General features: G+C 39.5%; 1 protein-coding gene across 3 annotated transcripts; it reads right to left on the bottom strand.

Annotated features, from left to right (window-relative positions):
* Positions 1 to 13,780: 13,780 nt before the first annotated feature.
* Positions 13,781 to 24,210, bottom strand: prdm2a (PR domain containing 2, with ZNF domain a). Of its 3 annotated transcripts, none has more exons than XM_079358511.1 (4): positions 24,080 to 24,210; positions 22,728 to 22,791; positions 15,902 to 20,080; positions 13,781 to 15,663 (listed from the first exon to the last, which is right to left on the bottom strand). In XM_079358511.1, exon 3 carries the CDS (start codon positions 20,007 to 20,009, stop codon positions 15,930 to 15,932), a length of 4,080 nt encoding a protein of 1,359 aa, XP_079214637.1. In that variant the 5' UTR covers positions 20,010 to 20,080; positions 22,728 to 22,791; positions 24,080 to 24,210; the 3' UTR covers positions 13,781 to 15,663; positions 15,902 to 15,929. The 3 variants fall into 3 exon arrangements, with proteins under 3 accessions (XP_079214637.1, XP_079214638.1, XP_079214636.1); XM_079358512.1 differs by having other exon boundaries at positions 13,781 to 17,659; positions 18,590 to 20,080; XM_079358510.1 differs by having other exon boundaries at positions 13,781 to 20,080.
* Positions 24,211 to 26,479: the final 2,269 nt, after the last annotated feature.

The following is a 26,479-nucleotide window of genomic DNA, read 5'->3' as shown; positions in this document are numbered from 1 at the left end:
TAATAACTTTTGTTTTTCCTTCTAGGAACCAGGAAGAATATTACAGTACATACGGCTGTCCAAAATGATGTTTTTACCCCTCAAAGATATCTCTGTGCGTCAAAAGTTTGGATAACCATGTTTTTAAGTTGTCTTCCCTAAGGTGAAAGCGGCCCTTCTGGGGACTACATTGGTGAGACTCCACAACATCCAGCCTGGAGATGGAAAGGACCTGAGAAGGAAGCATGGACGTTTTAACCACGGTGGACAGAACCAGACCTGGAGCTGCTGACAACAACAACTGCTGTCCGGATAACTGAGAGGGACACCTGGAGATGATGACAACATCCACTGACGATCGGATAGCTGAGAGGGATACCGAGATCCATACATCACTGCAAACCTTTTTCGAGCCATGGCACCGAAGGAAGAACAGCTATCTAACCTACGGAGTGCTGAGAGAGGACGCCGTGGGACGATTACATCACCAACTGATTCACTACACTGATACTTAGACACCCCATCTCTTACAGAAGGGTAAACATGGACTGTGTGCAACAACAGAAGAGGACACAAGATCCAACACAAGATCGGAACATCCAACAAGAACATGATCTAAAAACTTGCCACCGAGAACTGTTTCAACTACATAAGTTGCCTATTTTTGTTCTTCTCTCATTTGTTTTTTGTTTTTCATTGTTTTGTTTTGTTTTTGTTTTATTTATTTTTTATTTGTTTTTTCATTAATTTTTCACTGTAACGAACAATCTGTTTATAATGACCTTGTATGGTAATTTCTATAAATGTTGTGTTGACACTGTGTGTCAAAAAGGGAGAAATGTGGGAAATTACCTAGACTTGCAGGAGACACCTCTGAACAGAGGTGTCAGAGAGCCACAGGAGGGCATACCTCCTTCGCAGACAGCACCATACGAATGTAAATGTTATTTCATTATCACAGAGTCACTGTCTCGGACGGACAGGATACAGTAAACTTCAAACAACCTTTGTAATGTAGAGAACACCATTTGTTAACTGTAAGGTCACCTCCCTCTATCTCTCTGTATTGCATAAAAGGAGTTGTAATGTAAGGTTCGAGAGAGAACGCTGCAGACTGCTGCCTTGTCTCTGTGCTGCACGTATTAAAAGAGATCTGATTCAAGCGCCGCCGTGAAGTTCTTTTTTTGAGAATTAGCAACTCTCCACCTCGTAAAAGGGAATTTCCACGACACAAAGCAATCAGAAGTTCTTTCAAAGTGTGTCAGTTGTCGAAAAGTAAATGCTCAACCATTATCTCGGTAGATGGCAGACTTACCTGTTAACAGAGTAACTCCTGATGAACCATCGTTTACTTGTGTCAGAGTTGACTATTTTGGACTGTTTGAAGTGAAGAGCAGACGGAGTGTTGTGAAGAGGTATGGAGTGATTTTTACCTGCCTTGCCATACGTGATATTCACATTGAGGCATTGACTGGCTCACATCATGGAGGATCTTGGGAGAGGTTAATTAAGTGTTCAAAATCTGGATGAGGAAGGCCTTCAAACAGTTCTTTGTGAAGTGGAGTCTATCATTAACAGCAGACCAATCACTCAAGCATCCACAGATCCTAATGACTTGGAGGCACTGACCTCCAAACACCTGTTGCTTTTAAAGACTCCACCTTCTTTACCACCAGGAGACTTTCAGGAGGCTGATATTTATGCTCGCAGGCGATGGAAGCAGGTGAAATACGTCAGAGTTGTTCTGGAAAAGATGGGTAAAAGAATACTTACCACAACTACAGTAAAGTCAAAGATGGTCAGGACTAAAGCGCAACATCATCCCAGGAGATATCGTGCTCATCATGGATAACACAGCACCTCGGAACTCCTGGGTCATGGGAAGAGTTGTACAAACGTTTCCAGACAAAAGAGGATTTGTTATTAGCAACTCTCCACCTCACAAAGGAGAATTTCCACGACAGAAGTTATTTATTTTCCCATTCCTGGCCAGAAGAGGGCGTCCCTGGCTCTTTGTTTGCTCCTCTCAATTCCCATGTGTCCAGTATGAATCCTTTCAAACATGTTTGGTCTGAGTGCTGCAGGTACGATGATTTTGTCACTTTTGAACAGGATGCCTTCGTAATGTGAGAGCTCATCTCTGAAGTTCCAAAAGTCAATAAGTGTTGCTGGACAATTGTTTTGGTCCTCAGGCCAGACTGACAATACAGTTTGTTTCAGCATTTGGAGCAGCCAGTCATTTTCGGTAGCTGTGCGTATTTCTGAGAGTTTTTTTGACACTGACAGGCAAGCTTTTCATCACTGAATGGACCTGTTCGTCCATGCCTTCATTAAGTGTGTGATCATAATCCTGCAGTGGCTTATGGGACAGCGTGTCGGCCACGGGAATGTCTTTGCCGGGACGAAGCAGGATGCTGATGTCATATCTTTGTAGCTGCAGAAGCATACACTGAAGGTGAGCAGGTGCACAAGAGATTGTTTCTTGTGTATCGATTCCAGAGGCTTATGGTCAGACTCAACAACAACATTTCTGCCATAAATGTAGGTGTGAAACCTCTTGCACCCGAAAAGCACTGCAAAAAGCTCCTTCTCAATCTGCGCATAATTAACCTCAGTCGGGGTGAGTGACTTGGAAGCATATGCGATCGGTTGGCCTTCCTGCAGTAACACAGCTCCCAACCCGTGTTTTGACGCGTCCACCTGCAAGCGCACTTCCTTTTTAGTGTCGAAGTAACTCAGTTCTGGGCCTGGTTCCCTGGTAATGAGCTCTTGCATTTGCTGGAATGCCTTTTCGTGGTTTTGGTCCCAAACGAATTCAACGTCCTGTTTCAGTAGTTGGCGCAGTGGGGCGTTGACTTTGGACAGGCCTGGAGCAAACCTGGACAGGTAGTTTGCCATGCCTAGGACAGTTTCAAGCTTGTTTTTGTTTTCAGGTGGCGGCATGTCTTTGATTGCCTGCACTTTCTTTGGATCAGGCTGGATGCCGTCATGTGTCAGTCTGTGTCCAAAGTAGCTCACCTCTGTTGCGCATATAACACTTTTCTCTGGGTTCAGACGCACTCCGCGCTCCCTTGTACGTTCCAGCATGGCTCGGAGGTTGGCGTTATGTTCCTCTTTGGTCCTGCCGAACACCAAAAAGTGGTATCTGCCGAAAAGGGTGTTAAAGGTAGTGAGCAGGGATGACTCATGCGTTGGTTTGATGTTCCAGTAACCTGAACGTGCGTCCATCACGCTGAAGTATTGTGCTCCGGCCATCTTCGGGGTAACGTCGTCCAATGTAGGAAGAGGGTAGTGTGGTCTTTTGATTGCTTTGTTTAGATCACGAGGGTCAAGACAAACTCTGAGCTTCCCACTATGCCGTTTCTCTGCTACAACAAGTCCATTGACCCATTCTGGAGGCTCGTTTACTTTGATGATGATGCCGTTTCGTTCCATGTCGTCAAGCTCCTGTTTTAGACGGTCTTTTAACACGACTGGCACAGCTGTGGGGTCTACATGCAGACTATATTCACCTGGAAACGTTCCTATCCCTTTGAAAACATCAGCAAATTCCTCCATGATGCTCTCGGTGGCACTAGTGGGTTCTACTGACATGACTAACTTGACAAGGTTAAGGTCAAGGCATGCCCTTAGCCCTAGAATTGGAGGGACTGCTGTGTTTACAATGTCAAATGTGAATGTATGGTGACTGCCTTTTCTGCTGCATTTCAGCTCACACGTGCCGTTGATGTCTAGTCTCTCTCCACCATAGCCTGATAGAGCGCGTGTGGCTGGTCTCAGTTTGATATGCTTGAAAAGTCTATTGAAGAGCCAAACAGGGATAATGTTGGCGGTAGCTCCAGTGTCCACTTTAAATCGGATATTGTGTGACTGTGAGCCTACCTGCACATCTGCAAACGCCTGTTCGTTGTTTTCCCCTTCATTTGTTTTACTGATAGAGTCAATAAACAGCTCATCTGTGCCACTTGAATTGTGTTGCTAAACTGTGAACACTTTGTTAGACTTGTATTGTGATGACTGACAAACCTTGGCGAAGTGATTCACTTTTTGACACTTTTTGCACTTTAGCAGGACACTCCTCTTTATCGCCGTGCTGCAGCGCACATCTCCCGCATGTTTTCTTCGGGTAGGTACTGCTGCCTGTCTTTGGGTTTTTCTGCACGGTGTGCCTCCGCTTTGTGAAAATAGCATGTGCTGCCATAGGTGCTTGGGAACTTGGATGTGGGGCCACCATCATCTTTAGTTGGTCCTGCGCTATTTCATATGAGCGTGCAATGTCAATAGCTTTCTCCAGTGTGAGGTCTGAGCCTTGATTTAGCAACTTCTCCCTCACTTGGGGCGAGTTCGTGGCGAACACGATCCTGTCACGCACCATCTCATCACTGTTAGCATTGCTTCACGAGTAGCTTCAACTCAGTAACAAAATGTTCAAAAGGCTCCCCCTCGCCTCTCATTAAACTTGTATCTCGCAGATATTGTGTTTGATTTGGGCATGAGATACTCCTCAAACTTGCCGTAATATGTGTCGAGCTTTTTAGCTTCATCAGCGGTCAATGTCCAAGTATTAAAAATATCTCTGCCTCGTTCTCAGAGCAAATAGCTGCATTGGGTCGCTTCCTCCTTACCCCATAGCTGTCTCGAAAACATGAGCTTGACGTGCTGCACGAATCGCCGCCATGCGTTGGGTAGGTTCGCCAAATCCCAATCCATCTGCGGTGTAGGCACTCCCGATGGATTCATCTTGGGCTCTTTTTAGAAGCGTACGGTCCGACGAGTCTCTGACACCGTGTAATGTTCTCTGTTGCATTAATAATGACAACTTTGTGGAGATTTATTGCCGTTCACTGTCGCCATCACGTTCCATTGTAGACAGTCCTAAAAACTACAATACCCAGCATGCATTGCTACTTCCCCCTGGACTAATTAAGTGTTGAGGGTCAAACATATTTCAGTGATACAACACCTATTATATAAGCCCTAATGACAGATTTGACAGATTTATTGATCCAATGGTAAATTGTTTCGCTAAAGTTATATCTGTGTTTACATTTTTTGTATATCAAAACATTAACAAGTCAAGTAACTTCACATCCCATAATCCATTGCAAATATCGTTACTTTTTAAAACTAAATGTCGTACTATTGCTTTGTTTGTGTTGTGGTAAATATAAATCATATTCACTGAGGCATGACAAGGTTATTAATACATTTTGTGTTAGCGAACTAACGAGCTCGCCTGCTAGCGAGACTTATTATATCTATGAATCTGATTTGCATACGACGCATAGGGGCGGGAAATATTGCCATGGTAACAGCAAGACTAACCATTAAGAAAACACTCTACATTTTTATTGGAGGTTGTATTATATCTATATATATAGACTGGTATAGTAATGACGTATTTTTGTAGGCCAACCCGAAAAAATGGCGCTGGTGGTTCCTACGGAAATTTGCCCATGGGATTTTTTCATTGGATTTTGGATCATTGCAGAAAATAAGCTCTGTGTCAAACACGTTTCTGATGTGTAGCTGTTTTGTTCAGCGGGATAATCTTTACAGATGAACATTTATAAGAAGTTTGAAGAGTTAATGCAACCAAGAGAAGTAAAAAGCTAACGTTATGCTCTAGCGAACTACACCACCGGTTTATAATGATGTCACGACCGTTATGCTTTGTCGATCTAATCAGCGGATTTCACAAGATAGCTAAACGTTAGCTTAATAAGTTGTTTAACGTTTTTTTGCAAGAACACTGAAAAACATGACTACAGGCTGTAAGGAGCATTAGGGAGAGAGTTCCCAGCGTGATGACGTGTAATGTCTGCAACAACCACTGTAGTTTCAGTTAGCTACTCGTTAGCAACCGCCGTTTAAAGTTGGCGTAAAAACTTTAAAATTCACAAGTGGGGTCTTAGCTAACACAGTTTATCTCGTCTAACAAAACATCAACATCTCTTCAGCTTGTGTTAACCACAGACCTTATTTCAGGCGTCTAAACACTAACCCATTCAAAATCCCCATTGACTTTTAGAGGTTAGAACCGTGGCGCTAAAATGCTAACTCACTTCCTGGTTTTAGGACTCAAAACTAAACCAGTCTATACATCGATGCGAATAAAGCTTCATATTATGTGACGTCACTTGCAGGCGCAGGACCCCGAGTTGATCTGATCAACACCGAGCGCATCTGGTATTAAACCGGGCCCACTAGACTACTCCGACTACAAGTAAAAGAGCAGGTAAAGACCATGCTCATCGTTGTTTACATGAAGCAGGTAAAAGACCTTACTTATTGCTATATTACAAGAGCCCAGCTTAAGCCATCATAGGCAAGGCAAGTTTATTTTTATAGCGCTGTTCAGACACAAGGGAATTCACAGTGCTTTACAGATAAAAACAGAAATACATTAAAACAAAGCTTAAGGAAAGAGTGCACATAAATTAAGAGAACAGAGCAAAAGAAAGACATAATTAAAAGACAAAAGAAGACTCAATAAAGTAAACACTTTTAAAAACTATTAATTTGTTGGTGTAAGGCAAAAAGCATATTTCTAATTGAAAAGTCTGAGTGAAAAATATGGTTTTAAGGCCTGATTTAAAGGAGCTTAGTGTGGCAGCAGTCCTCAGGTGTTCAGGCAGTTTGTTCCACAGGTGGGGAGCATATTAACTAAAAGCTGCTTCACCGTGTTTGCTTCTGACTCTGAGAACACTGCGTAAACTTCTTCCTGAGGACCTGAGCGTCTGGATGTTTTATATTCTAGAAGGAGATCTGACATGTATTTAGGGCCAAGACCATTCAATGCTTTATAGACCATTAGTAAGATTTTGATGACACACAGGCAGCCAGTGCAGTGATTGAAGCGCAGGTGTAATGTGCTCCACCGTACGGCATACATTTTAGGACATCCTCAGGTCTCAGACGAAGGTGTCAGACCTCAGACGAAAGATAAGCTGATTTTTTTTTTTTTTTTTTTTTATTTTGACAAAAAAAAAACACCACCACCCAAACAGAACAAAACAAGCATACAATATGACGGATAGACCAGACAGAACAAAGCAAACAACATAAAATAAATTAAATTATTTGGATCCCTTCAGTATGTATAAATTAAAAAAAATAAACATTTTCAGTCCCTGATTTTGTTACCATCTTAATGTGGTTGTTGCCTGACAAGAAAAAACCTTGAGAGTTCAGTAGCTCCCAGAGAAAGGAGTGGTTAATAACTGGAATTTAAAGATTGTGCCATGCAGTAATATGATATGAAAGCAGAGAGTGAGAGATAGAAGAGAGAGATAAGAGTTAAAGGTGTCAGTTCCCCCGGTAGTCTAGGCCTATAGCAGCAAAACTATGCCCTAACTATAAGATTCATCAAAAAGAAAAGTTCTAAGTCTATTCTTGAAAGTAAATAATGTGTCTGTCTCCCAGACCCCGACTGTTAGGCGATTCCAGAGGAGCGGCGCCTGATAACTGAAGGCTCTACCTCCCATTTACATGGTACCAAGAGCAGGCCTGCATTCTGGGAGCGCAATGTTCTGACCAGTGGGTGTGGACTGTAGCTGTTTCCGTTCTACGTTCGTGAAGCTTTTTTACGGCCCTCACGGGCGCTGTCATCTTGGAATTTTGACGTCATTTGCAACCAGAGTCTGCGCAGTAGGGTCCGGCGGGAGGAGCCCTGGCAACACGCCCCGCCCATTTAGCGTACTGCTCTGATAGCTTACGCAGCCCAGCTACGCCAAGAACTTAAGAATCTTTACGGAGAGAAATTCATCTACCGACCATAGAGGTGAGTACAAAACCACCATATATTTCAAGTCAAATATCTAAACGTAGTTCATTCAGAAATTAAGAAAATCACACTTTTTATATTAATTATTGAATTTAAACGTTTTTTCGTGTCCTGTTTGTCTTGTATATTGCTACTGGATGCCTTGAATTTCCCTCAGGATCTATCTATCTATCTATCAATCAATCAATCTATCAATCTATCTATCTATCTATCTGTCTATCTGCCTGCCTGTCTGTCTGTCTGTCTATCTTCTTTAACTCTGTGGGTTATTAAACCTTTTATTTTTGGCAAAAAACGAACTATTTTAAGCTAAGTTAGCAACATAAGCTGTGTACAGATCTAACATATGCTGGTGAAAATATGTTATATGATAGAAGGTTGTGGTGCACATAGTACTAAAGTCATATCTGCTGTCAGTAGTTACTTCCGTTCTATGTACATTTATACAAAAATTGAGTATATGTGAGAGTATATGTGTTTCTGTGCATAACTGTGGAGTTGGTAAATGAATCTGTTTCATTAAGGTTTCTGTTTGGATGGACCTTTTCTCTGGTTCTTTTCCTTGTCTAAGATGTTTATCTCGTTGTTTTTTATTATCCTCATTTTACACACAAGGAAGAAGAAAGATGGCTGATACAGACACCCCTGCCAGCTCACCTGATGGTCTCCCTTACTTTGTTCTCCTCTCGGTGAACACCTTTGGACTGTGGAAGGAAGAGAGCATGCAAACTCCTCAGAGAGACTCCTGTCAGACAGGGATTCAAACCAGTAACCTCCTCACTTTTATAACTGAACCACCGTTCAGCCAATGTGTTATAAATCAAATAAAGTATTCATTGATTTAAACCTTTTCTCTCCTGTTTTAAGCTGTAAAAACATAGAATGTCTCATGTTCTTGTAGGGCAATGACAGAAGTCACAGCTGGGAAACAAATAGCTTTAAAAGTACTTCAACACTTGAGTATTTAACATTTAATGCAGGTTAGTGTTAAAGACAGCATGCACATAAAGACAGTAGAGTGGTATGATATAGACACGACTGAGAAGGCCATTACATTATTATATTTTATTCAATCACATGAAATGTAACACTAGTCTTGTAACTTTAACAAATACAGATTGTGCTTAAAAACAGTGTGGTATTTTAAGCTACTTTCTTTCACTTGAGTTTTCATTTAGATGGAGGTAGTATTTAAGGTTTTTGTGGGTTATACAGGTTTGAAAGAGGCAAATGAATGCACAGTATTTTAAAGTTATAGCAGATCAATCTAAATATAACAAAAAGCAAATGTGGCTTATAAGAAAAACAGCCTCTCTTTTCTTCCGTTCATCTTTTGAATGAATTGTCAAACATTGCTCAGGACGTGCGAGCTGCGTCCTCTGTGGCTCAGGCGTGACAATCGGCCCACTGTTTCACATCAGACCACCGTCCAGTGCTGTGTAAGATCAGACCAAACGCCCTGTCAGGTCCTCCAATCCGTCCCGTCTTACAGAGCAGCAGCAGGCTTTGGAGGGGGGAGCACACCAGAGAGGACGAGAGAGAGAGAGAGAGAGAGAGAGAGAGAGAGAGAGAGAGAGAGAGAGACAACATGAGAAAAAGGAAATGTAATGTATAATATGTTGGTGAAAACAGGGAAATACCTAGTCTTTATGCCTTCTTTTATTGAGCCTGTATGTCTCCTAACCACCATAACAAGCAGCCGGTTTTTGTAGTCTATGTCAGGTTTTGTCAAGTTATAACACAATTTATTAATAAGCATCATTAAATGTACAACATGATCAACTTGTGATTATTGGATTGGTAGTGTGTGTGTAAGCTCATGCTGAATATTTAGCAGGTTTAAGCAGCATGATGCTCAATTAATATTATATTACACCACCGCTGATTGTTTGTGTTCACGTTTCTGTTAGTCTCTTAAATCAGACAGAAGTTATATTAGATCAGAGCTTACTTTAGTTTTATCCTGATATCTAGAGACATATTCTCCCTCATTATACAGTATTATAAATATCAGGCTGCATGGTGACATGTTAATCTCTGTATAACACACTCTTTACACAGACTGTAAACATGTACACATCAGTAATGATACAGGACAGATTTATAGTATTTAGCTTTGTTTTTGTCCTTGATACTTTTTTAAAAACCTTACCAGACCTATTTATTATTTACTGAAACATAACTGTGCAGTCAATGAACGGCATCTATGAGCTGATTTTAATTACGATGTTTTGGTTTTAATCACAATTCCAATCACAAAAATAATATAACAATATCAAGAAACACAGCATGTCAGTTCTTAGGTTTGCTCATATTAAAAAGTAAAATAAAAAGATAAATCATGCCTGACAAGTAACCTAGCTTAGACTGCTAATATGTTAGCTCGCTCATAACACTTAAAGCAATGACACATAAATCACACTTTATTACTTACCGAAAAAACTGCAAAGCTCCCTTAGAGTCCACAGGTCCGTGACATTAGTTTACTGCAGAAAAAAACAGCTTTCACCAGCTCAAAAAAGACGAAAAAACTGAACAGAAAAGCTCCGTGGCATCTCAGCTTCACTTCACGACGTAACTGCTTATTTACCAAGAGCACTACGCAAGATCCGCGGCTGTCAATCATCGCCATGTATAACGTAAAATCCCGTTTTTTAACCTCAAATAACTTATTTAAAACAAACTTCACAGAAAAATGAGCACTTGAACACCATGTAGGGTGATAATATCTAATGATCACAGCAGACTTTAGGTCTGGAAAAAAATTATGTGACGAGTATTTTAACTTAACAGTTTGACCCAAGTCCCGTTTGTTATCACTGAGGAGGCGGGGTTTATGACCTATACTTCAGCCAGTCAGTAGGGGGAGCTCTAAAAATAAAACCTTCACTCCACAGGGGACTTTGTCCCGTCCATTATTTTTACAGTCTATGGTTCTGACTTGTTTACTTCTGCCACCAGGACTCGGGGCTGCTGCTGCTGCCGGTGAACCTGCAGTTGTCTACTGACAGGACCGTACCCGCCATCAGTCTGACCCGGTCCTGGCTTCTGTAGCCCGTCCTAACTTATCATATCACCAGGCACATAATCCTCCTGCCGAAAATGAGCGCCACAGACGGCCGCAATCACCATAGAGTGTGATCATTTTTGTGACCATAGAGTCTCTTCATCGGCTCAAAACAACCCAGGCACGAAAGCTAACGTTTCTTCTTACTATGGAAACAGTTGATGTCCCTGTAAGATTGTATTCAGTGCATCAAGTGTGGTGTTATTGCTATTTGATAATAATAGTAGAATAGCTGTAATAAGAGTTTGTCATATAGACCACTTGAGGTCAGTGTTGTTGGGACAGTGATGCCTGGTGGGTTGGCACTCAGGTTGAAGGAACAATTAATGTATGTAAAACAGTCGTCCCAGTTGTGTGTTCCCAATGGTGTAAAACATGCCCTAACTATAAGATTTTGCATCCAGCAAAAACTCAACATTTAACCATCTAAACGACTGGTCTAATTTAATGTAATATGAAGGAAGATACACAATAAAAACAATCCAAAACACCCGCTGTCACTCACTCCCGCCTACTGCACATAGGGTTAAAACAGAGTCAGAGAATGCGAGTCCCCCATGCTACGTGATATGATACGTTCTAAATAAAAATTTGAAAAAATTGCGTTCTAAACAGCTACACTGAAAAGGGCCACTTTCTCTTCTAAATTTTTGTGTTGAAGAACATCAAATCAAGAATTGTATTCTATCAGCCCATTTTAAATGTTAATTTACAAAAAAAACCTGCTATATGCTCTTTAAATTGTTTTTTTAACCATCACTTTAGCATAAATGTCACTTTGCCTCTATAGTTGTATTTAAAACTACTGTTCAGATGTCTTTTTCATTAGCGAGATATGACCATTTTTCCACCAAGGGGTGTATTTTTGGCAAAAACAAAAGTTGGCAATGGATTTTTCTGCAGAAGTTGGACTTACATCTAGTTATGTGCTTTAGACATTTGTGAAAAAAATCATTGGTGAGGAATAAATATCTCATAAAATTCCCTTAATAATGTGAGAAAGGATATTAATTGTATGCAAGTGATTATTTTGGGTGTTTATTCCTCAAGCTGTAGTTACTTATTTACGCCACTAGAAGGAGTATCCCTTGAAGTGAGCGCAAGTTGTGGGAACTTGTGAGTTACCCATAATTCACTGTCAAGGTTGTCACATGGACATGGTTTAGGTTTGGCTTGAGAACATTTTGAGCTTGATTGACTTATTTTACACCATATATACAGTATATATAGTGTGTAATAATTGAAAGGCAATAAAAAGAGAAAGTGATTCTCATCCCATTGACTAGATGTTTATACCATACTGTGATCTACATAATTTGTCATCACTTTAGGTAATCATTTCCAGCAATCAAACTTTTTTCACTCAAAACAATAAAAAAAAAAATTGTCACTCACCTGCCTTGTCTCAGTGGACAGTGTTTGCATTTTATAAATGTACAGGAGCATATTTGTCTGCACTGATTTTGAGATGAGAGAGATGAGATTCAACTTTATTGTCATTACACATATACAAGTATAGTGCAACGAAATGAGGTTTGGCATCTCACCAGAAGTGCAAATAAGCAGAAAGGGCAAGAGTTCGTGCTAAATATGTACAGTGATTATAACATTTACAGATGTGGTTAAATAAAAGTGAATTATTAAGTATATATGGCTGGATGGATTATTGGGATGCTATAAATGTAAATAAATGCTATAAATATAAGTGTATACAGAGGATTAAATATACAGATTAAGGTGCAGAGAAAATGAATATACTAGTGTACAGATAATATACAGAATATGTACATATTATACAGTTCAATAACTTACAGTGGTGATATGGACATACTAAAATACAATAATGTGTGTGTGACCAGGAGGAGTGGTGGGGGATGATGGATGTGAGGTGCTATGCAGGGGAGGGGGGGGGGGGGGGGGGGGGGGGGGGGGGTCAGGAGGGGGCGGAGTTTGAGAGAGAGACAGAGTTCAGAGTTCGGGGGGTAGAGTTCAGTAGAGAGACAGCTCTGGGGAAAAAGCTGTTCCTCAGTCTGCTGGTTCTGGTCCGGAGGCTTCTGAAGCGCCTACCGGAGGGCAGGAGGGTAAACAGTCTGTGGGCAGGGTGGGAGGAGTCTTTAAGGATGCCGTGAGCTCGCCGCAGACAGCGTTTCCTCTGGACATCCTCGATGGCAGGAAGTGGACACCTTGTGATGCGCTGTGCTGTTTTAACCACCCGCTGTAGCGCCTTACGGTCCGTGACAGAGCAGTTTCCGTACCAGACTGTGACACTGCTGGTTAGGATGCTCTCAATCACACAGCGGTAGAAGTTCCTCAGTACAGCTGAAGACAGGTGGTGTCTCTTCAGTGTCCTCAGGAAAAAGAGGCGTTGATGAGCCTTCTTCACCAGACTGGAGGTGTTAGTGGACCAGGATAGGTCCTCTGTGATGTGGGTCCCCAGGAACTTGAAGCTGGAGACACGTTCAACAGCCATCCCGTTGATGTGAATGGGGTTGTGCGTGCTTCCCCTTTCTCTCATGAAGTCCACGATGAGCTCCTTTATTTTGTGGGTCAAATAGTCCATCCGAAATGTTATGTATATTCAACGGAATATATTAATAACCATGAAGTCACAAAAGACAAAAACAAGTGCATACCTTGACAAAAAGTTACCAGAGGATTTTAATTTAAGCAGTTACACTGGTGTTTAAGATGGCATTCGAGATGTCAGTGGCATGCTATGACTTAAAAAATGAATTCTACTTGTTCAAACCGACAAGACAGTTTTGTGCTTCCATTTTTTTGTTTATAACAAACTGTTTCCGTATTTTTCATGCAGTTCAATCCTGACATTTTATACTTTCATACCCTGACCCCTTTAGGGTGAACACTTTAACAAAGCATCAAACATATGTTTCTTACAGCATAATTTCTCTTCATAACAAGGCACTTAAATAAATGACTAAAACAAATGTGATTTATTAGATTTATTTATTAAAGACATTTTGCACAATCTTCACATATAACTTTAAACTTCTACATTACTCGCCTGAAAAACCGTAAGTGCAAATCATACAAACTGTTCAGAGATTGAGGACATGATTTCAAATCAACATAAAAAGCTCAATTAAAACCTCAAAGAGCGACAAGCACTTTTCACAATTCAATATTAGTCTCCTTAAAGGACCAGTACATCCTTCGCATGGCCGTCAGTCTCAATGAAGAAATATTACCAGCAATTTTTAAATGCAAAAATGTAGAATAACATTGCTCTAAGTTGCTCTCTCTACATACAGGCCACTGTCGAATTTAACTCATACCATACAATATACATCATTCTATCATATTGACATAACTATACGGTACAAAAGCTCTAAGAGATTAGTGAAACCTTGCCTCATATTTTGTTTTTTTAGTAGTGACTTGATAAAAAGGTCTGTTGTGTACACACGACACGTTATACAGGAAATAAATAATGATTCAGTGTTGTCACTATGGACCACATAAACAGACTAGACTTCATTCATGTTGATTTCAAGCTGTTAAATGAAAGCAAAAAAAATACACAGAACTTTATTTTTCCATGTGGCATTGGGGTGTAAAATAATGCCCACAAACTGGACAACTGTATATGTTGCAGAAAGGCTGAGTATTGGAGCTGCCTCTGTAAACACTGATTCAACTTTGATCAATCTTGATTCAACTTTGATATTTATTTGCTATGATTCAGTACATAAGTTTTTGTTTTTGGAGAATGCAGTTTGAATACATCAAACTGAAGATTTTTTTTTTTTAATATTTGAAGAATTAATTATTGTGGTGGCCTGTTTACCTAAACTTTGACATATGACATTGGGCTGCATAGGCAATCTTTTTATACTATATAAAGGCACTTTTAGCCACTTTTTACACCAACATTTGGAGGAGGAAAAAATTCCATTGGGTTAGGCCACCAAAATAAATTGTGTGTGTGTAAAATACCGATAATAATATCTTATTTTTTCCCATTTCACCATCATGACACATTTGGTCATGTATCAACTTGATGACAAAACCTTCAAAACCTTTATGAAATAAAAACCGAAGTATTGGCAATGTATACATCCATATAATCAACAATTGAGATTTACAACGGATTCAGCAATGAGACTATTTTACATTTGTTGCAAAAATGACAATTGCTTCTCCAATAGTAAATAGCAATGCCAATTGCCAATATACTCAAGCAGTTTGATAGGTATTTTTGGTTTATAAATATTGTGCCACTCTACTACAAAGTGTATTTTTTTTAATTTGAGGCAATCTTGATCGGTATATGATCTAATAACACATTTTAGTTTGAATCAGATCAATAAAAGCAGCAAAAAATTCAGTTTAAATGCCCAACTGCATCATTACAAACAATCCTAATAAATGTGATACTAATTCATGCACTAAGAGTTCAACGCAAAAGGCCACAGACAACAGAAAAGAAAAAGTGCAAATGCCTGTGGAAAATGGTTGCCATCTGCCTTCCACTCTGAATAACCCAAGAATGAAATGAGAAAAGCCTTCCAGTTTCATTCCTTCCACTCCTCTTCAATGTATGACATGTTGTCAGATTAACTTGAAAATGCAAATCCAACATTTTAAAACATTTTTAAATTTACAAAACCTCTAAATTGCTTTAAAAGCATTTAAATACTCACTGCAGTATCCTCGCTTGCCTTTTTAAACTGTCCTCAATTTAGTCATTTATTGTACAATGTGGTGCAATCTTTTAGTCCATGGTGTTTCAAGTGTGTTAAGAAGTTCTCTTCCTTTAGTATTCTTGACACATACAGTACATGTAGGTGGAGTTCGAAACAGCAGGGTCCTGAAAGCAACAAAACCAAAAAATTATTGGAAAAAAAAAAATGGGACAGTTGCCAACTATGGGCACGTTACAGCATTAAAGCAATTGATGCCTAATTAAAGTGATTCTATTTATCAATGTGCAATTAAAAAAATTACATCATTCTTCGAGGACTGTTTGTAGAAGGAACTTGCAGTTGTTTGTTCCGTATAAAATGCATGTACTTATTTTGCAATTTGTCTTAAAGTGCTTCAACTACCTGGTGAATCCTGGAGGGGTGCTCGTTATTAACCTGTTGGACTCTGCTCAGAGATGTTAGTAACAGCTCCAGTTGCTTCCTCTCTGTCCTGAGCCAGAGGCAGCTTATCCTTATGTGGGGGAATCAGTTGTGGTTTTACTAGGGTGATTTTAATGGGGATTCCTTTGATGCTATGCTGCACTCTGCTATACTGCCGCATGGAGGGGTTGAAAGTCCGAACAATGGAAAGTTCACTTAGAGTGGAAGTCTCTTGTTTCGGCTGCATGCTTTCTTTTATAACTATTTTGCTTCTTTTGTCTGCAAAGACAGTCTGTGCTGGTAGGAAGGCAGGTCTTTTAGCAGGTAAAGAAGTCTGAAGTCTTGTTTTATGCTTAGGTGAGGCTTGTTTCTCTCCCACTCCTCTATGCAAGTGTCCATTATTTTCCTTGGTTACAGATATACCTCCATCTTTCCTTTTCTTTACCTCTTTGGGTTTCTTGGGGCAGACTGCCATGTGTTTGGTTCTGCTTCGTCGCATTGTGAACTCTCTACTACAGTGAAGGCAGACAAAGATCTCCTGCTGCTTGAGCACCTGTGCTGGTGAATTTTTTTTTGCTGGAGGGGCCGACTTGTTCCTCTGTGGCATGATCCTTTGGGAAAACCCTTTCTTTCTTTTTTTCAGAACCCTAAACTTCATCTTCTCTGTTGATTCTTGGTCAGGTTTTGACTTGTTTGATTGGCTGGGTCTGTTTGAAGCATTTAGCCTATTAGCAGACAGTATTCCATTTTGAGTTTTTGCAAAGTGGCGTAGTGGAATAGGATTCTTTTTCGGTGTGTATCGCTTTTTATCACTGGCATTTGCACACGCAAGGATATGCTTGTGCAGCTCTGGCATGTTATCAAAGCTTTTGCCACACTTTGTGCATCGGATAGCTGTGCTAAAGGTTTGTGGGATGTTGTTGGTGTTAAAGTTTGTAGCTGAAGCTACTGAGCCAACAGGTGATCTGTTATGGTATGGAAAAGGAGGAGGCTTATAGCTGGGATAATGTTGATTAATTCCAAGGCGAACATCAGGTCCTTTAATTTTAGCTCCATCTGAGACCATGGTTTTCATTGTTGTAAACAATTCTTCAGTAGCCAAATCAGCTTCTCCTTCTTCCCTTTTCACACCTTTCTTGTGATCCTCTGAATTATCTGACTCTGAGGTCTCCATGTTGACTTTTATTAAGGAATTGTAGTTTTGAGGTCTTAGTTTCCCCTTTTCCTCTTCTGTGTATGTACACTGCTTGCCAGGATGGGACTCTTCCTGATGCTGTTTCAGGTTGCAAAGGTAAACAAATTCTTTAGTGCATGCACTGCAAACATAAGTCTTGCCAACACCATGGAGACTTGATCGATGGTCCAGCAAAGCAGAGGGTTTGTCAAAGAGCAGCACACAGAACTCGCATTTGTAGGGCCATTTTTCAGCATGGCCACCCACATGACGGCTCAGTTCTTTCATTGAATGGAAAAGCTTATCACATACATTGCAGATGACATTTTTTGTGAAACTCTGTTGCTGTGCATAGCTTTGTGTCTCACTTGATGATCCATCTTCTTTAGCTATTTCGGAAGAAATTGGACTTTTTATTGGGTTTTCAGGTATGGGTATAGTATTATCAGCAGCATCCTCTTCTTTCGCAGGAGGTGGCTGTTTAACTGGCTCTGAGTCAGGATTTGTTTCGCCTTGAGCAGGACATTTAGATTTCACCAAGGTGGTTGTGGATAGAGTGTTTGACTCTGCAATGGAGGACATAAGAACAGTTGAGTCCACAGTTTGAGGGTTGGGCACTGAAACAATCTGTTGCTGTTCTATGTCATTACTGAGTATCCTTGTGGGTTCAGCAAACTCTGCAGTGTTTTCCAGTAAGTTAATTGCAGCAGGGACTAAATTCCCAGGGTCTTCAAGAGCTATTGTGCACTCTATCAGCACAGTGTTACTAGTAAAGTTGTAAGAGTTTATGACAGAATCATTTAAAGTTATAGTGGGAGGTAAGGAAACTTCTGGCACAAAAGTGGATTCAATTATAGGTTGATTGAGAGCTATTTGATCAGTAAGAAACACATGGCCTGGGAGATTTAGAGGCTGCTTGAATGATTGTGAAAGAGTGCCGAGGTTTTCAGAGCTTGTAATGGCTAATGTTGGCAAATCAGTTATTACCTGGACCTGCTGGTTTGAAAGGTTAGATATAGGTGGTGGTGGTTCTAAAACAGTGATTAATGAAGGAGCAGAAGGTAGCAGGGTGTGTGGGGAAGTGATTGCTATAGTGCATGGTGAAGCTGGTTGCAAGGTGAAAGGGGTTTGGGATGCAGGTAAAGGAGTCAGAGAATTGGGAGGTTGGGCAAGTCCATAAACAAGTCCTTCCGCAAGTGGCTCTGCTGGGTTCATTATATTTGGACTTGTAACTATGAAGTCTGTAACTAACATGTTCTTAGAATTTCCAAGACCTACATTTTGCTCTACAACATTCATTAAGGCTTTGTCATTTATGCACATATCAAATGTTCCTTCTTTTAAAACTGCCTCTGAAACAAAACTTAAAGCAAGTTCACATTCACCTTGAGTCTTTTTTTGCAAACTTAAGTCAAGAGCAGCATGAGTTAATGCTACAGCTTCATTTCTTTTTACTGTATTAGAGAGATCCAGTGGTTGCTGATTACAAGAATTACCTCCTGATATGGGAGGCCAGTTTTCTGAAAAGACAGGTTTCACTGCTGGCTCCTCCACTGATAGAGTTGTGTCGTCCATCTCACTGGCTGTTTGGTGCTCAGGTGAACGATGGGGAGTCTTCAGCTTCGCTGTGCTTACAGATTCACTGTCTGCTGTATCGCGTGGCATTGTTTCCTGATTATATTTGGGGTTTTCCATTGGGGACATTGGTGGGGATCTAGTCCTTCTTGTAAACCTCCCTCCTCCAGCCAGCAGGACAGAAGAGACTGGTGAACATGGCTTTTGGCCTTCCATCACAAGTGCAATTGTTGATTCAACACCATCCTGCTTCTCCAGGAGCCGTTTTAATTTAGGTGACAGAAACACTGTTCTTTCCTTCTGCATAGCAGTGGACTCTATTTTCTGAGGAAGTGTATTCTCTATTAAAGACATAAGGGTTGATGAAGATGAAGACACAACCACATTTGACTCCAGTTCTGATTTAATTTGTGGTAAAAGGGGTGGTGTTGCAGTTCTTCTTTGGGTTAATGGTGGACCAGGTATCTCTTTACCTAAAACTGATTTAATATTTAAAACCTGGTTTACTTGGGCGGGCTCTAGAATCAGTGCATCCCGATGAACTAAAGTTGAAGACCCATGTTGAACTTCAGCATCACAGGTACTTGTTGAAACTAGCTTTCCATCTATGTTTAAGCTGAAATTTTCTGAAATATAGCTAGAAACATCCACCATGAACCGTTCTGCGTTTTCCCTTTCATTCCTCAGAACAGCTGCAGATGCTGAACATTCACCAAACTCTGTAATGTTTTGAGATGTTTCACTAAATATTCTCTGGTGATTTTTCTCTTTAGGTAGATGTGTTTCTTCAAGTTGCAGAGGATTCTTGTGGATCCTGCGTTCATAGATTTTTTTGTTAGTATGTTTATTGGATATCTTTTCACAGTAGTTCCAGGCATAATGGCCTTCTGATACAACCTGTTTGTCTGGCTGTGCAGTGTCATCTTCAGCTGACAAAATGTAAGTATCAGAGCTAATGGGGGATGAAGAATTAATCTGCATAACTGAGCTCTCTGAATCCAGAGGTGTCATCTTCTCATTTTGCAGCTGACCAAGACATGCATTATAACAAATATTTTTACTGTTGCCTTTATGTGTATTTGCCTCATTGTTCAGCAACATGTGGATGTGTTGTTCCAAGCCTTGTTTGCAGGTAAAATGTTTCTCACAATGCTGGCAGGGAAAAGAGTTAAAGTCAATTTCATCTTTATAATTGGGATTTTCATGGGGATCTTGGCCAACAGACTTTATCATGTCTGGTTCGGTATTAGTTTCCTCTTGATATATGTCCGCTTTCTTCCCTTCCTCCATATCCTCACGGTCTCCAAATTCAGATATGTACAATAGAGGCGATTCCTCCATCTTTTGTGGGCAGCTGTATCCGGTTAACTACAAAGAGGTCTGTCACCCAAGACTAATGACAGCTGTCAAACCTAATGAAGGAATAAAAAGAATATTGTGAAAAGAGATTTGACATAGCAGAAAGCCATTTATGAACTGAAATTCATCTTAAATATCAATCAAAATACTTGAATTTCCCTCGGGATCAATAAAGTATCTATCTATCTATCTATCTATCTATCTATCTATCTATCTATCTATCTATCTATCTATCAATCAATCTATCATTAAACAATAAGCACTCTAAACATCAACCTTCAAACGATAAAGGGGATGGCATTATATCATTATCCTGACTTGTGTGATCAATCAATCAATCAATCTTTATTTGTATAGCGTCAATTCATAACAGATGTTATCTCGAGACACTTTACAAAAAGCAGGTAAAGGACCTTACTATTTGTCTGTTAACATTAACAAAAGAGCAGGTAACAAGACCGTGCTCATCGTTATGTTTACAAAAGCAGGTAAAGGAACTTACTTATGGCAAAAGTAAGGGTGCCAAAGATCGATCATTTGAAAAAACAAAGATAATAATACAGCAATCTAATCTGATTTCCCTTGACAAATGACGAGTCCATAACCACTTTAAGATTAAGTAGGACAATGCAAAACAGTAGGGGGAAGAAGCTGAAGTATGAAGCATATAAAAGGTGAAATCAAATTGCAGCGAATATTTATTCATGTCAATTTTGATGTCAGTTTCCTATTAATGTGTTCTTTAGCTTTTAAGAGGCATTTTACATTTTTCAGTTAATCAAACAGCATAAGGTGTCACTATAAGATTGTTTTAAAATGTATAAATTAGGGATGTCCGATAATATCGGAGGGCCGATATTATCGGCCGATATTGACTTAAAAATGTAATATTTGGAAATATCGGTATCGGATTTTTACAACCGATATTGGAACCGATATTGGAATTTCCGAGTCTGCATGAACGCAGCATGGGACGTTTATGGGCGCGTGCTTGATGACGTTAAACAACAACATATTGTAACGGTTCATGTTGTAAAGTCAGTAGTTGATAATGTGTTCATAATTCCGATTATGTGGAGAGTCAGTGAATGCACCAGCGAGAACGTGTTGAGTGGCTGTATGAGAGAACGCTGGGGGAGAGAGTTGGATTGTTATGGCAAGTTATGGTTTTGTTCTCCGCTGTAAACGGCGTGGTCACGGCCGACAGTGACCGGGTTATTAAAAGCTGTTATTTGAACGCTCTCGTCGTCCTTTAACGTCCGTACGGACGCTACAATATACAACACGCTGGACTCGTGGCTAACAAGTTAGCTCACCCGGTGAATGAGGTGTCCGTGGTTTGGAACTATTTCCAAGTGTCAACTACAGATAATAAATTTGCAATGACTGCAAAGCGTCGGTTATGCGAGGAGGAAACAAGGTGTCTTCCTTTAATACATCATTTAATAACCCATGTCAAGAAGAATCACGCGGAGTTGCTACATTTGCGCAGCAAAGTGATGAAAAGAAGCAACAGCTGAAACCGAAGAAATCCTTGCAGAGAATGAAGTTGCAGCTCAAGCACCTACAAGCGAGACAGCGCAGGTGAGTAATTGATTAACTTAATCATCAAACTAAATTTAATCTGCTGTGCTGAGTGCGTCACATTAAAAATATACATTACATGCAATGAATACAACAACCATTTGGCAGTCAGTGCTTCAAAGAAAAATAAATAATAGAAATTCTATTAAAGAACTGGAGGAATTCTATTATATATTTATTCCCTGTCTTTTTTATTCTTTCTTTAGGTGCATGCATACCTAGGAGAAGCTATCCCCTCAAAAGGATGCCCTTTGGAGTACTGGAGGTATCAGGAGAGAGGATTTTGTTACTCTCAAAAGAGATTGAGCCCAGTTTGAGTATATTATTTGACAAGTTATGGCCAGTCATTCATTGACTATGTTTGTTTACAACTAATGGACTGAAGATATGCCTCTTCCTTTTTTTTATATTGTCTGTGGTGTTGTTTGAGGCTGTTTGTTGTTGAGGTTTCTCTCTAACACTAAATAAATATGGCACTTTTTTCGATAATTTAAGTTGTTCTCTTATTTTTCTCAGTGTGTACATTTGGAAAGCCATGTTTCATTCACATATGCATCCAGTGGGGCATCACAGTAAAAATGGGCATAATGTGTTAATTCCACAGGAGATATTTTATGTTGTTGTTACCTAACAGTTTTGATGTAAAAAGCCTGCATACATCGGTGATATCGGTATCGGTGATATCGGTATCGGAAATTAAGAGTTGGACAATATCGGATATCGGTAGAAAAGCCAATATCGAGCATCCCTAGTATAAATGATTGCATAATTACTATTATAATATTATCAACCTCGTAAGCAAAGCAACCCACCATGAATCGTATCTTATGGTGAGGTAACAGTGATTCCCACCCTTATTCTCAATATATAATAAATGTTCAAATGCCTGCGGTATCATAGTTTTATGTTGAGCTCGATGACATGCAATTCATTCATTTATGGTATTAAAGACCAACAGTAAATTGCACCATAATCCCCACAGTAAATCACCATACAGCTTGAAATGCTCAAATCTATGTTATGTTGTTAATGTATTTCATAATTGTAGCGAATTTTGTTTTTCTTATTAAACATTAAATGAACATAATAGTAGATATAATTATTGCAAAATCTTACCATTTACTGACAATGACAGTGCAGAGTAGAATGCAGGTTTTGTTGAACACAGAAGCTTTTCTTTCTATTGGAAGAGGAGAAAAAAATCAGTAAAGCAATTGTATCAGAAAAAAACCCCAAACAAAACCATTTTTGTTATGTACCATGGCACTTTGTGGTTCTTTTCATTCAGCAATTTGAGCTATCAGCAAACAGCTGTGGTGGTGGTGTGGGAGTAGTTAAGCGTAGTATATGTTCACGTGTATTTGGTTGACAAATACACTTGGTCCTCAGGCATATCAAGGTTATATTAACAGTAAAACAGCATAAGCTAATGGGTCCACAGGTAACAATGTAAATACCAAGTTGGATTACGAAAAGTTTTCTGTTAAATTTCTGGTTGCCTACAGTAATTACAGTCCCAAAATACATTTACCCTATTCACATAAACATGAACAGCATCTTTATGCAGCATAGGATGCTGGTCTACATTGCCTTTCTGATGTCACATATTAAACCAGCTTAGTCTTCCAATTAACTCTATAATGTTATATTCTTTATAGATGGATCAGTAGTGCAAAGAAATTGTTGGAAAGAAAATAAATGGCTGCATCATCTTGTGAAAGGTTTGTTGTGAGGCATCTCATCTGCATTACAATCTGGTTAACTTAGTTATTAAATTAATCATCCATTAAAAGGTCACTTACTGTGCCCATAATGTCACAGCACTTCACATTTTAGAAGTTACATCCTTTAAAAAAAGGGTGTGATGACTTCTTGTTGCACACATGAAACAGAATTAGACGCATTACACCAGCAGAAACGACAATTCGTCCAACACCATTCAAAGGCCTCAGTACACACTGATTGATTTGAAGTAGTTTCTTCATATTTAACTTAAGATTTTCTAATGCTTTGCAACAGGCTTAGTTTGAAATTTAAAAAATGTATATAAAAAGATAATTCTAGTTATTTGTGAATATCATAATTACTTGAATTGTGAATTTGGTTTACACACGCAGCTGCTTCACCTGGTTTGATGACGCTCCCTGTCCCAGTAAGATAGCTAGCTGTTCACACACACTGTTGCTTTAGAGGCAGCTAGCTTGGCCACTAAAAGGACATCTATCTTATCTTAAAATGAAAACTTTATGGTATATGAAAGATGTTTAAAAATGATTCTCAATCACTGCAATGGTCCTTAGACAATGTTTCACAAATCAAGTTGAAGAATTCAGCTGTTATCGGCATTCAAGCATTACCATAATACAGCTAGCTTTAATGCTAGCTAGCAAGCCTGGCTATTTTTAAGATTGAATGTTTAGCACGAGCGTTACGAACTCTTTAAAATCAAGAATGAGAGTTACACTTACGGACACATTTTTGGCCGTCACACACACTTTATTACAGTGACTCAAATATTCCTCTCATGCGTGTTGTCGGCGGTTGTGTGTTTCCCTTCCTACTGTACACTACCAACACGTTTCTGGCTTACTGATTGGATATGGTGGACCAATAAACAACCGTTTTGTTGGGGGGTGGGCGGGCTGACACAATTACAATAGCAAATGTCTTTACAGGCATACCCACTAGACCAGGGGTCGGCAACCTTTAACACCGAAAGAGCCATTTGATCCGGTTTCCACGGAAAAGAAAACACTGGGAGCCGCAAATACTTTTTGACATCTAAAATGAATTTATTTATGAACACATTTATTAAATAGAAAGAAAAAATATTTAAAAAAACAACAACTTCCCTTTCATGCTTCGGGGTTCACCCCAGCCGTACACTTATTAGTGCTTTGACCACCCTTTTGAAGATGGGTTATCATCTTATCTAAAATGAAGATAACACCGTATATATTACTTTTTCTTACCTTTACACTTTGTATGAACAACTAAAGTGTGTTGCTTATGAAATCCACGAAGTGCTACAGAGAAAATTCAATTTTATCTATGTAATGAACACATTTTGAATTCTTGAAATAATAATACAATGTCTGAATGTCTCTTTCAAATAAATTAAAAAGATGAACTTAAATTATCCATGTAGCAAACAAAAGCAAAAAATGCCGTGAGCCGTCATCCTTATATCGCCTTTGGGCTTTCAGAGCAAGTAGCGGAGCCTTGGCCTGAATTTAAAAAATAAATTGGGGGAAAAAGCACTGTGTCACTAAACAATGAAAAATAAATATTTGTATTATTTGCATAAATATTTATTTTACCTGGTTAATGGGACTTCTGCTCCTGAACCTCTGCGCACAGCGTCTGCAAATCGGGGCTGTACGAAGTCACTCTCATCTTTACGCAGGACTGTAAGCTGTCATCTGTGAGGCGTGAGCGGTGTTTGTTTTTAATGTAGTTCATGGTGGAGAATAGCTGCTCACATACATATGTGGATCCGAAGATCGACAGGACTCCAAAGGCATATGTCTTCATGTTCATGTAGGTGTCGGGGATGGCATTCCATGTTTCAAACACGAGTTTGTCCGGTCTTGGAAGGTTCTCAATATCACTCCATTTGTGATTCTGAGCAAGAGTGGCCTTCTGACGGGCAACATCTTCAAGGTCCTCTGTCAAGCGTTTGAATTTGGACACCCACATGTCTTTGTCAGCTATGTCAGCCAGCTCCAGCTCCAGATCAGGTTGACTAACACCTGCAAATGCAGTCACATTTAGCAGGGATGGATCGATGATCAGGGGAGTGACGGGGAAGGACAATGTGGTTTTTTCCTCTCTGAACTCACGGAATCGTTTCCCAAACGATGCTTGCATTGTGGTGATTGCAGACTGCCTTGCTGGGGTTGAAAGTCGCGACAAATGGACGGCGTTTTGGCGGGTATACCGGCTTTCGCTAGTATGACGTTTATTTTGAGCGACGAAAAACAAAAAAATATATTTATTCTAATATGTCAAGATCACAATAATCTTCCAATTTAGAACTAAAGTATTAAAGAACTAACACAAATAAAATACACTTAAATTAAATACTTAGTTTTTTTTAGTAATATATTTTCCCAAGCCACTCAGAGCCGCAGTATAAGGATGAAAGAGCCGCATGCGGCTCCGGAGCTGCGGGTTGCCGACCCCTGCACTAGACTTACTTGTGACATTTATTCAATTAAGATTGTACAAATATGTAGTAGCCTACCTTGCCAACTTGCCTGAGTTTTATTCTAAATTAAATGTTTATTCATCTGAAGTCGTGGGGGGAAGGATGCAAAATTGAAGTCAGTGTTCAAGAAATGACAGTTTTCCACCTAAATTACTATTATTTCAATAATTTACATAAAAAGTTGAGTGACCGTAAACATATTTTTTTAAAAGCTAGAGTGTGGATAAAACAACACCCACTTTATGCTTATTCCGAACTCCTAGATGCAGTATATTTACTTGACCTGTAGAGAGCGCACAATATTCTCGATATATAAAGAGGTTTGAATATATGTTCTGTGCACTTCTGGGGACAGACTCTGAACTTCATTGGAGATGTGTTTTAAGTGTTACAAAAATCAATGATACAAATAACTAGTAGAAGGAAGTAGCAGGAGGTTTTGTATTTAAAGTCCCACAATCAGGCAAAACAGGTCTATCAATGAACATGATTTGTGTAAAATATCTTTGAAAAAAGTTGACTTATTGAAATATATTTATTATTATATTATATTATGCTACTTGTACACATACAGTTTAGTCTTTAATTAATTATAACTCACAATTGGGCACATTTAATTATTCCATTTGATTTTACCAGGCCATATGTCATATTAAAT

Source organism: Symphodus melops (genome assembly GCF_947650265.1).
Source record: "Symphodus melops genome assembly, chromosome: 13".
Lineage (NCBI taxonomy): Eukaryota > Metazoa > Chordata > Actinopteri > Labriformes > Labridae > Symphodus > Symphodus melops.
Note: the sequence above shows the minus strand (reverse complement) of the source record. Positions and strands in the feature narration are given on the sequence as shown.

What these genes read in the sequence shown, in the direction of transcription:
- prdm2a (XM_079358510.1), bottom strand. Translation starts at nt 20,009, where the DNA reads ATGGAGGAATCGCCTCTATTGTACATATCTGAATTTGGAGACCGTGAG.